Below are 12,435 nucleotides of genomic sequence, written 5' to 3'. Positions count from 1 at the left end.
GCCGTGACATGCGATGCAAATTATGATTACGATTACGCGTTTCATTGACAATTCATATAAAAGTCTTCATTACAAATTTGCAGCTGTAATTCCATATGCTTAACACTACTTTTCAAGACACTTACTTTTGCATAATTTTGTTAGTCAAATCACACTATCATTTGCTTAAGCTTTATTGGTCCTAACCCTATACTTTCTTTCATCTTTTTTCAGTTTACCAATTTGATTTGCCAGCTTTATGTTTGATGTAAAGGTTTTTGGAAAAAAGAAAAAAGAAAAAAGAGAAGATATAAGAAAAGTCGATCCTTTTATTTGAAAATGAAGGAAAAATGTTCGTGTGGATTGTAACATTTTCAAGATGTTTTTAAGCTTGTCTTTTCACGTTGTTGAAAATCTCTGAAAAATCACATGCTTCTAGTCAAAGTTTGCCAATCAAAAATGAAAGTATTTGGTAGATTAGGAATGTAATCCATACTAATTTGGTGAAGGGAAAACCTAAAGAAAAATTTTCCCTTTTTATTGGTGGCGTTATCATTTAATTGCAACTTTTGTCATTCCACAAGGTTTTCTTTTTCTTTTTTGTTGCCTGAATTATAGTTAATATACTAATAAAAAATATAGAAAATTTTAAGTCGAGAATAATAAAAATTTTAAATATAATCTTGCGCTAAAATGAGTATAACAGAAACAACATAGATAGTAAAAAGTTATATACAGAAACAACATAGATAGTAAAAAGTTATATAAACAACTTTATCTTGTTTGAGAGAGGCATAATTATTGTAATTACAAGTTAACTTTGGAATTTCTATCCTTCATGTTTAACTTTTATTCTTTTTTTTATACTTCTCATTTAGAGAACAGGGATATTTCCCTGATGCAACTCTGTTTCGATTTGATTGTTTATTAAATATCCGTTGCCTTTAAAAAAATAGATACTACTAGGCTTGAGCATAAATTTGGCTCGGGGCACAATACCATTAAATATTGTTGGTGTTTATTTGAAATACAGGCGACAAAAAATTGAAATAATTGAATTTTTCTTTGCAAAAACTGAAAAGCACTTCTAAAGTAGCTCAATAATAAAAGAAAAACGCTTTTCCTCTAGTTGTATTTGGTGGAAAGAATTAAGTTTATTAACACTTTCTGAAAGAACACCGTACTACCGTAATCAGATTGTGTTTGATAAAATTAACACAAAAATAAAGTGTCACGTGAGATAAGGTTGAAGAAAGAACTACATTACAGTATCGAAGTGGTGAAATAAAAATGACTAAGAAATGTATATTTTTAGCCGTTCTTCAAAATAATAACCGATAAAATATAAATAATTTTGTATATACGTATATTATATATAAAAATACACATTATATCTCATATTCACATAATATACATATTTCATATATTTTTTGACTAGCGAATACAATTAGTTTCGGTCGACTAACTAAATAAAGAGATTTGCATCTATACCCAGTTTTTGAGCCACAATTTAACTTATACCCGCTTTGCAAAAAAAATTACAAGCGTACCCACTTTTCGGGTAACTTCAGACATACGGGGCCTGAAGTAGCAAGAATTTATGTCTGAAGTTTGAACTTCAGAATTTTTTGGCTGAAGTGTGACATTATCAAAGTAAAACTTAAGATATTTTCGTCTAAAGTTTGGCCTTACTTGCAAAAGCAATCAAAAAAATTTCAGTTCGTAGTGCAAACTTCAAACAAATTTTTCAGTTTGTAGTACAAATTTCAGATAAATTAGTCTGAAATTTTTCAGTTCGTAGTGCAAACTTTCAAACTTCAGACAACTAGTTTGAAGTTTTTCAGTTTGTAGAGCAAACTTCAGACAAATTAGTCTGAAGTTTTTCAATTTGTAGTGCAAACTTCAGATAAATTAGTCTGAAATTCTTCAGTTCGTAAAAGTTCAGACAAATTAATGTCTGAAGTTGTTTAGTTTGTAGTGCAATAAACTTTAGTTTCCCAAACTTGTTAGTCTTCAGCTAGAACATTCTGAACTTTAACGGTCATGTAGGATTAGACGAAAACGATCTTATTCTGCCAATGCTTGAGACTTTGGAGTTAAGATTTTGTGTTGATGTTGATTCTGTTAATATTGTTTCTCCAAAGTTTGTGAAACTTCAGTTGATGTTGATTCTGTTAATATTCCCAAACTTCAGTTGATGTTCTATATATATGTGGTATGGAGTTTTCTTTATGTCGGCGTCACCGTGATGAAATTAATAAAACGTCGACGGCAGCCGAAAAGACGATTATTCCGGTCGTCGCAGTTGTCAAAATTAGGGTATATGTTAAATAATTTTAAAAATATAGGTATAAATTAAATGGAGGCGTCCAAATAGGACGCCCATGCAATTTTTAAATATGCAGTTTGCCAAATGATTAGGCGGGCCCAAGTTGATCCAATTGACTACATTTTCTTGCTTTAAGCCCAACTTTGACAAATCAATAAGCAGCATATAGAAAGTTAATCATATGCACAGATACTTTAATGAGAAAATGACTCTGTACAGCGCCTCAAAATTTTAATAGCTCACGATTTCCCCATTGACACGAAATGTCCCTCCGGCCCAAACGTATTACATCTAATAACCCAAAATATTACTATATATAAATTATATAGCGACAATCTATTTTGTATATTTTTTATATAGCGACAATCTATTTTGTATATTTTTTGTATAATGACAATCTATTTTGTATATTTCTTGTATAGTGATAGTCTATTTTGTATATATTTTGTATAGTGACAGTCTATTGTATATAAATTGTATAGTGATAGTCTATTTTGTATATTTTTTGCATAGTGACAGTCTATTATATATAAATTGTATAGTGACAGTCTATTTAGTATATATTTTGTATAGTGACAGTCTATTTTGTATATATTTTGTATAATGACAGTCTATTTAGTATATTTTTTGTATAGTGACAGTCTATTATATATAAATTGTACAGTGACAGTCTATTTTGTATATATTTTGTATAGTAACAATGTATTGTATATAAATTGTGTAGTGACAGTCTATTTAATATATATTTCAATGTTATGCATAGTTATCTAAAAAAGAACAATCATAAAACTTCTACAATTCAAAAAGATAATTCCAATTAGAACAATCATCGATAAGCTCTCTTTCCAATTTTGCTCTCCAACTTTTTTTTTTAGGTGCAAGGACTAAAGTAAAATAGAAAATAGAAAAAGGGATAAATTTTATTTATGTTAGCTAAGTATTGAAAGAGATATGCTGATTGATGAGCTTAGCTCAATACTTATAATAGGTCAATTTTTCTATTTTGATCCAGTTGTTGCTTAGAAAGAATTGAGGGAAGTGGCCTGCATATCTTTGTATAAAGAAATTAGTTTGGTCTGTTAAACACTTATCAAGATTCAGAGTAGTGTTTCTCATATTTGTGGAGGTGAATGGTTTTGCCATGGGGTCCAAGCAATTGATTCCTTGATTTTCTTTATTTAAACCAATATTATATGCTAATAGTATATCAATTTTAACATAAGTCTTTCAATATATCTCTATGATCTCTAATTATTTGATCGATTAAGCTTTTAGTGCTGAATTGAGTTATATAGCAGCCTGCTTCTCTTAAATTCCATTGTTTTTAGGCTATGACTGGTATGGGGTCATTTTGTGGCTACCGGATGTTATAAGCCCGAGTGGCTATAAATGAATTTTGCTCTACTTTAATTCTCACCTTAAGCTACTACTAATACAATTATTCTTGTCCTTTTTTTTCTGTAGCGTCATACGCTCTTATATCAAAGGAATGAACAACCAAAGCCACCAGCCACAAAGAATGTGAATTCAAATCAGTCTTTATTTGACCAAAAAACTAAAAATATTAACAAGCTAGTCTTAAAAATGTCCAAATAAAAAGAATAGGAGGAAGCAAATGACTTGATTAAATATTGTCAACAAATCTCCAGTGCTAATTCACAACACTTTTGTGTTCTTAAGCATCATAAAATTGATTTTTTTCCCCTTAAGTTATACGGCAGAAAGATGCCCAGTCTTTTTTTTTGTGTGTGTGTGTGTGTGTGTGTGTGTGTGTGTGGGGTTGGGGGGGGGGGGGGGGGAAGGGAATGGATCATACCTTATCTCCAAAATAGTGTGCATGATAAATAGACTCAATTGTATAATTTGAAGATCATACACTACAATAGAGCTCAAAAGATGACAAAGTTCAATCAAGAATTAGTATCAGCTGGCTGATCAAAAGGCTTGTTAGAGCTTCCTTGTTCCATTTTAATCTGTCCTCCATCTATCATTACAGAACCTGAATTGCCACCCTGATAAAACACATTCAATGAGAAAATTGTTAAGACTGTGCAACTTATTTTCCATTTATAAATGCACAGATAATACTCTAAACCTTCAAGCTTGTTGATTCTGCAAATGTCGACTCTACTTCTCTTAGACGCTCCTCTGTTTTCATATCTTCCTGATAATTTGAATGAAAACAATGTATTAGTATTGCAGCTCCATATGGTTTCAGTAAAAAATGATCGACAAGGATTAAGTAGGAATGAGAGTAGACATCTCATTTAAGATCTTTAATTTTCACAGATTAACAAGGATTTTTGAATCAGTGCTGCAAAATGTCAAGAGTGCTACAGACTCACAGCAGAACGGATATCAACGTTTCATGAGATGTGAGGATCATAATTTGAAGGTTAAGAATGACCTAAGTGGGAAGAAAATGTAATTGAAAGAAGAGGAATTTCAGAAGTGGAGCGTCTTCAAGAACTGGTAAAGACTACTACAGAAATTGGGCGCCAAGCTGCTAATTTCTCCTACAAAGTTGTCCAGAAAACTGAAAGAATAGCAAAGCTAGCAACTTATTGAAAAAATAGAAAAACTAAAAACATCAACTTAAACAAGATCTTGGACTACTTTTGACTAAGGAGTTGCTTGTAAAGCTTTAAGTTTCCAAGTGAACAACCAGTTCTAACCAATTAACGGCGATTAGAATCGTTAGAAAACTACCAAAAATCTTTCTTCGCCAATAAAATAAAATCTACAATCAATACAAAATAAGGAAAAGACAATAGCACCATGAAAAAGGTTTTTGAGCCAAAACTAATACCCTGTAATAGCTAAAGGAGCATGTAAAGTATTTGATGAACTCATTTCAAGCTTCCATCACTAAAAGTGTTTGATCATCAGGACACCATAGGAACCTTGTAAAGATGTACAAGGCCATTTTGCTCTTTTGTCTTGTAATTATGTTTTCCTCTTAGCACTATCCTTCTGCTAATGACATATAATATTGTTACCTTACTCAAAAAAGGTACTGTAATTGATCATCCTTCATTTTGACAGAAATAACATCAGAGAAAAAGTATATAGTTGAACACAAAACAAAACTTTCTCATGCTTAAAGCCCGCCAAAAAGAAGTCCTGAGTCCTCTCTTCATAAGAAAGCACTACATGTAACCCCCAACCTCAAATGTAGTGACTTACACCACCGCCAACAACCCCCCCCCCCCCCCCCCCAAAAAAAATGATCTAACCAAGGCATTCCTACTATACTTCAAGATGATATTGACTTGAGGGGAATAATGCAAACTCAAAAATGAACAGCATGCCTAGCCACAAGTAGCAGTTTGTTTTATTAGAGTATCTAAAGCGGGAATCCATCAACATCAAGGAGATAATCTGTAGCTCATCAGAAATCAAGAAGAAAAAAAGAAGCTAAATCAATGCCTATACAGAAAAACAGACACCAAACTGAGTCACTCGCATGTATCACAAAAAGGATGATCACATCTAAATCTTGTTTCAAATACAAAGTAAAGGCTGATGCATACCGCGCCTTTTCCTTCAGGTTCAACATTTTCCCTCCTCACTCTGCTAGGAATGGGCTTGCTGTATGAAAGTAACATGGTTTAATGAATCACCATTTTCATAATAAGCAAGATAACAGGATGCAGGTTGAAGAACAAACATATCTCCATCAAGATGAATAAAATAGAAAAGTAAAAGTACCGGTCTTCATCATTTGTGTCAGAATCAGGATCCCATCTTGAATCTGCATCCTCCTGATCTTCATCAGCCTGAGTGTTGCAGAAAGTTATTAACATCTTCCAATGGAAAAATCAAACATTTTTTTTGGTATCAGAGAAATCTCCTATGGGATTCTAGCCTAAGTCGAGTTGGCGCACAAGTTCAAAATCCTCGGGAGTATGGGTCCAGCCATCTACCTTACTCTCAACTTAAATACCAGGCTTTGTCCGCGGTAGGGTTTGAACACGTGATGTGCGCTTAGCCCACACATCACGGGTTGCATACTTACCATTGAACCAAAGCCCAGGGGCAAAATCGACCAATATTCTTATCAACAGCAGAATGAAAGCCTATCATACATAGTGCAGGTTTATATTTGCATGTCTCAAAGTGGTACATAAATTGCTAAATGTAGAAAGTGGATTTCTTTTTATAAGGTAAGTAATGTAAAGAGTGGAAAATATGGAAACAACGAGCAGCTTGGATCAAATACTCTTGTCTTAAATTATCAGTGTGGTTTAAGGAGCCTAGTCTTGGCTACTGAAACTCAAACACCTAGTAGAAACTGGTAATTCTTTTTTTGATTTTGCACCGGGTGTCCGAGTCTCTTTGAGACCCGACTAATCCCGGGGGTGCACAGGCCCTCGGCAAGGAGTTTCCCGCAAGTGCACCACGGTTAATTCAGGTTTTACCCAGTCCGATGGCCCTCAGAAATTGTTTGCACCCAGTGGGTTTCGAACTTGAGACCTTGAAAGGGAGCAATGCTGTGGAAATGAAAGCAAACCTCAGGTAATTCGGTATCTGGTGGTCGTTCCTGGAACTGTACACTCGGGGCATGCTGAAGTGTCGAAAGATTATCAAGCAGCTTTGATCTTATATCTTCTAAAATCTGACGAGAATTTTTGTTCTCCATGTTACTTGGAGCAACATGCAGGGTATAATCTGGACCAAAGTATTCATAATATTCATGTTGCGGCATCTTATCTTCAAGCTCTATACCTAATGCAACTCCTGTCTGCTCAAACACAGAAGTACGATTCATAAACATAAGAAAATTACAAGCATTACAATGTACAATCAACTGTTCAGATTATTCTTTTAAAGAAAAGGTTCAATAGGTTCCCAGGTATCCTAGAATATGATATTTTCCATTACATGGTCAAGCCATCTGTTTTCTAGCACCTTATAAGTCCTTCACACCTCCCCTACCCTACCCCCCCCCCCCACAAACCCCCAAAAATATCTTTTTTGTTTCGTGTGTGCATGTTTTGGGCAGGAGGTAGAGTTAGAGTGATCCAAAAGTCCACTTGGCACATGTTATAAAATATTCTATTTTATAACATTTCCCTCCCTCCCTCCTTTTTTGTGTGCACATTGTTACAACATTTTCGCAGTAATCTCTTTTTTAACCTTCTATAGTTAAAAAAAAACTAAAAGAATACCCCCCCCCCCCCCCCCCACACACACACACACACACGCTACCCAATTCTACTACCAAACAACATGCATTTTCAATTCAATTCACAATAATGTTTGATTTAAATAATAACATTCATTTTTCCCTTTTTGGTAGGTTACTTTGTTTCAAAACATATTCAATTTGAACTTCAAAATGCCATATGAAAGAAGAAAATCAGCCTAATTCAATCAGCGTTTGCAGATGTACACACAAATTGATAGTGTAAATGACTTGCTTACTTCGTAACACCAGCAACGAGCAACATTACGTATTGTGTAGCCACCTCCACCAAGCAACAGCAGAGGCACATTGAAAGACCTCATGTATTTGACACATTCTGCATGTCCTTTAATAGAGAGATTAAAGCAGCCTAGCCTATCCCCAGACAAGGAATCTGCACCGCATTGTAAGACCACTGCACCAGGCTTGAAAACTTCCATCACTTTGCCCATTATTGGCTTAAAGAGGGACTGATAGCTCTCATCATCAATTCCATCATCTAGTGGAACATTAAGAGAGTAGTATTTTCCCTTTCCAAATCCAATATCACGTACATCCCCTGTACCGGGAAAGTAATCTCCAAATTTATGAAAGGAAACTGTCATGACCCTATCTGTGGTATAAAAAGCCTCCTCCACGCCATCACCGTGATGGATATCAATATCCACATACAAAACTCTCTGCAACAATAACATAAACAAGACAAATTAGCAATGGAAAACTTATACAGCTTAGGAACGTAAATGTGCTTGTTAATGTGTTGGATGCATGCATGTGTATTCACGTTTAGTTAATAATTGTAAAGCTAATAACATCCTGTCGTTTCATTGATAATTATAAAGCTACTAGCACCATATTATAGTGGTGTTAAACTGAAATGGAAGGAAGAGTGAAATGTAAGAGATGAGAGGTTAATGTCATTTCCCTCATTTGTTAGGATGCAACAGTGTAGGATTTGCAGACCCTCAACATAGCACATAAATTTATCCAATCCTTGACTGTAGGACATAAATTTATTTTCTGCCCCTTCCTATCATACCAGGAAATTTCGGGGACAGTAAACACCTCGCTTTGAACCAATAAGTCTGTCTCCCCATGTGAAGTTTCATCAGAGATAGAACTTTCAGATGGGCAAGAAACTGAAACCATTGTCAGTGGTACATCTTTTATTTGTTGTGTAAGTAGATTTGTGAATAAGTCCTTTATACACCACAGCAATCAGCAAGGAGGTCTAGACTAGAACTTGTATATTTTATGTATCTCTAGCTTATGGAGACTACCATCCAGAAATAATTTGATAGCTGAGCAACGAAAAATTAAAAACGCTTTCAAGAAACTAATCGTTGTCAATATAATTAGTACTCCACTTAGCAATAAAGAAGCAAATTTCAATGAATATTTCAACTAAAGAGAATAGAATTAGATGACAGAATGGAACTCTGTTAGCAATCTAATCCTCTGTATAGTGTTATTATATACGTAGAACCAGGTAAAGCTAAAATGAGAGTATACTTGGTGCATTGCCTCATCTTGCGTTTACTGTCATTATGAGGATAAGGTGTAAACGTTCAAATTCTCTTTTGGGGTCATCTCTTAGTAAATGGGACGATCATTTTGAAAATATAATTTTATCTCCTTACATGCAATTATAAAATGGATACAACCAGCATATTTATACATAGGCTGTTTTCAAGCAACAAGATTAAAGGATGACTTCACGAATCCCTCCATTTCATAAATTCCTGGTTCATAATCCGACGGAGGGATACCTAAGCCAATGAGACTTATTGAGACTTGTTATTTTACTTGAAAGTAATTTCCTGAAGACTACTTGATAACATAGCCTTGTCATGGATGCTTGGTAGCTGTTTATCACAATCCTGCAACATAGCTTGTTGACAAGATGTTGATGTGTAAAAAATAAATGAACAGTGAGAAAATGTGAAAAACATGAAATTTAAATCACTCAAACAACCTCAATTCCAAAAGTGATTAAGGACAGACAATAATGAAGCAAACCTCGTGGACTTTAAGTAGCTCCAAAATGGCAAGCACAATGTCGTTCACATAGCAGAAACCAGATGCTTCACATTTCTTGGCATGATGTAATCCACCAGCCCAATTTACGGCAATATCACAGTGTCCATGGTTTAACTTAACTGCCCCACCAACAGAACCCCCGGCATAGGTTTGACAGAAGGAATAAAGACCATCAAAAACTGGACAGTCTTCCCCGACGTTGAACCTCTTCAGCTGCCTCAGCTGATCCTGCTGTGTCTCTGGGGTTATGCTTCTCAAGAAAGCAACATAATCATCAGCATGAAACCGGCAGAGATCCTTATCTCTAGCGGGATTTGGCTTCAGAACATTCATATGTTGTAATAGACCATAGTGGGCAAGAAGAGCATGTGTCATACGAATTCTATGTGGCTTCATTGGGTGGCCTTGTCCGTAATAGTAATTGCCAACTTCAGGATCATAGAAATAACTCACTTTTCTCTTCTTACCATCTGCACCAGATGGTAAGGAGTTTCCTCCGGTATCCATTGCCCAAGCTATAAACCAGTAAGGCTAAACCTATAACAGAACTCGAAAGCAAAGGAAAGAGGAAAAATCAGCAATAGAAAGTTAAATCTCAAGACAGATTGACAACCAGGCAAGGAGGTTGACGTAAATCCCTAGATTTAGATCTTTTCGTTTAGAATAAAGAGTATAAAAATTTAATGAATAAGGCATCATTTAATATGGACACCCAAAGAGAACAGAAGTAGACACCACTGTAGGCAAATGCTGAAGACTGAACATAATACAACTTCTTCGCCTCAATCCCAAACTAGTTTGAAATTAGCCAACAATAAGCTTCAAAAATATGCAAACATGAAACACCCCCCCCCCACCCACCCCCAAACCCACCAAAAATAGAAAGTAAAAAATATAAATTTGGTAAGGTATGCGTACACACTAAGGGATTATAGCTGTTGTTAGAGTACTTAAAGTTCAATAGAAACATACAAGCAGCAAGATTCAGAAAAAAACCATTAACACTGTTTTTACTATATCAAATTTTCCAACATAAATTAAAAAAATATGCTTTTACTTTATTTGGCAAAATGCAAAAGCCAAATAACCAATCATGGCCAAGACCAAATTTTAGCTCAAATACCCAATAGACAAAATGGTCTTCAGCTAACCTATTTCCTCAAAAAAATTGTACAATCAAGACACAAGTAAAAGCATTTAAACGAACTTCTTTTACTTTTTTTTTCTTTTTCCTTACTCAGTTGTTAATTGAACACTGCATATAAGAATTTAGGGTCAAGCGAAAACCGGGGGGGGGGGGGGTAGGGGGGAGTGGAGAAGAAGAGCGAACCTGGAAGTGAAAAGGAGAAGGTGCGGCCACTCTAGAGATCGCTACCGTTGTGTAAAGCCAGATGTGAATATTTTGTGTCTTCAAAAGAAATGAATAAAGGGCTAGTGATGCAATAAAGTGATATATTATATTCCTAAAATGCAAAATTAAGGAAAAATTAGTTTATATTTTTTTCAAAGTTGTGTACTGACAGACTAATTGTTTTCTCAATCAAAGTTAGTTAAATAATAAAATTAGTTTATATTTATTTCAAATGATAATAATTTAACAACGTTTCAATTTTAAATAAATTGGAGTTAGTTATATAAATTCCCGGGAGTTATTTCTATCTTTTTTGGCGCCAACACATTCTAATATTAGAAATCGTCTAAATCTCACGTTTATTTTTATACTTTGATGTAAAGTTGGTTAGCTTAGATTAAAATTATTTTTGGTGAATATGGATCTAAATAAGCGCAATAATAACTACACTTTAAACGCGATTAACTTTATTGTACGTCTATATGAATCTTGCATTATTGTATTATATCCTTACCTAAATTGTTGTTGGCTTCAGTAGGTTACACTAATTGTTTTAAGACTTTCTTCCTGTGAATTAACATAATTAATTATGCAAAAAAGCGAAAAATATGTCAAACTCATATTACATTGTTGTTTTCGCCATTTAATTTGGAAGAGTGAAATACAAAAAAGGAAAAAAGTGATCTACAACCATACAATCTAGATACAGATTTGTCTCTATTTTGTCTAAATGGCCACTGTGCTATTTCCATGAACCATTCTCATGACCAAATGATTGCTATTTTCATTGTTCTTCACACAGTTTAGCCTGTCTGATATATATTTAATCAAGAATTGATGAGTTAGTTCATTTCATACTACTTTAATAACCGTGGGATGAAGCTAAGCAGTATCACGACAGGGAAATCCAATTTGAAGGAGCAATAGAGATAACTTACCGTTTCATAGGATATTTTAAGAAATAATTTAAGTTATATATACTGATAGAGTAAACATTTTTTTTACTCTATTCAATAAATTTTAACTTGTGATAGCATGTTAATTATCATTTTTACCGGATTATCTATTACTACTTTCTTTGTCCCCAATTATGTGGTGATGTTTGATTAGGCAGAGAGTTTGAGGGAAAAATAAAAACTATTAAAACTTCCTTAAAGAAGTCATAGAAGTTTATGTGGCAGGAAATCATCTCTTAAGGTTAAAGTGAGAAGTTTAAAGTTAAGTTGTTTCTAAATTTAAAAAAAGATATTCTTTTTGCGACACACTAGGACATAGGAAGTAATATTTATCAGGAAACTAACTGTAATTAGATAATAAGACACATGATTGTATAAATATTTCCATATTTTGTATTACATTGTATAAACAATTGAACAAATGAAATTATATAGTTGTACCAAGAAAATGTGCCCGTCAGCAACATTTCGCAAATCCCATCTAGATAAATTTGCAGCTTCCACTTCAGTAAGTGCAGCTATATCCACTTCTCCATTCTTTAAGCTCCAAATGATGTTCCTTGTGTTTAGCCACTTCTGTCAATTACAACCC

At 34.1% G+C, this 12,435-nt stretch overlaps 1 protein-coding gene across 1 annotated transcript; it reads right to left on the bottom strand.

The window, feature by feature from the left end:
- Positions 1-4,095: 4,095 nt before the first annotated feature.
- On the bottom strand, positions 4,096-10,989 carry LOC104119359 (histone deacetylase 19). Its single transcript, XM_009630845.4, has 8 exons — positions 10,867-10,989; positions 9,516-10,073; positions 7,736-8,176; positions 6,822-7,052; positions 6,020-6,087; positions 5,842-5,899; positions 4,404-4,472; positions 4,096-4,320 (listed from the first exon to the last, which is right to left on the bottom strand). The coding sequence occupies exons 2-8, from the start codon at positions 10,041-10,043 to the stop codon at positions 4,219-4,221; spliced, it is 1,497 nt and encodes a 498-aa protein (XP_009629140.1). The 5' UTR covers positions 10,044-10,073; positions 10,867-10,989; the 3' UTR covers positions 4,096-4,218.
- Between the last annotated feature and the right edge of the window lie 1,446 nt (positions 10,990-12,435).

Source organism: Nicotiana tomentosiformis, chromosome 9, assembly GCF_000390325.3.
Source record: "Nicotiana tomentosiformis chromosome 9, ASM39032v3, whole genome shotgun sequence".
In the NCBI taxonomy this organism is placed as follows: domain Eukaryota; kingdom Viridiplantae; phylum Streptophyta; class Magnoliopsida; order Solanales; family Solanaceae; genus Nicotiana; species Nicotiana tomentosiformis.
This window is presented reverse-complemented; position numbering and strand designations above follow the sequence as displayed.

Bases quoted from the DNA above. Each gene is read 5' to 3' on its own strand.
- LOC104119359 (XM_009630845.4), bottom strand. From the start codon at position 10,043: ATGGATACCGGAGGAAACTCCTTACCATCTGGTGCAGATGGTAAGAAG. The intron at 5,900-6,019 runs GTACTTTTACTT...ACTTTCATACAG, and splicing joins GACACAAATGATGAAGACCG to CAAGCCCATTCCTAGCAGAG. The intron at 4,473-5,841 runs GTATGCATCAGC...TCAAATTATCAG, and splicing joins AACCTGAAGGAAAAGGCGCG to GAAGATATGAAAACAGAGGA.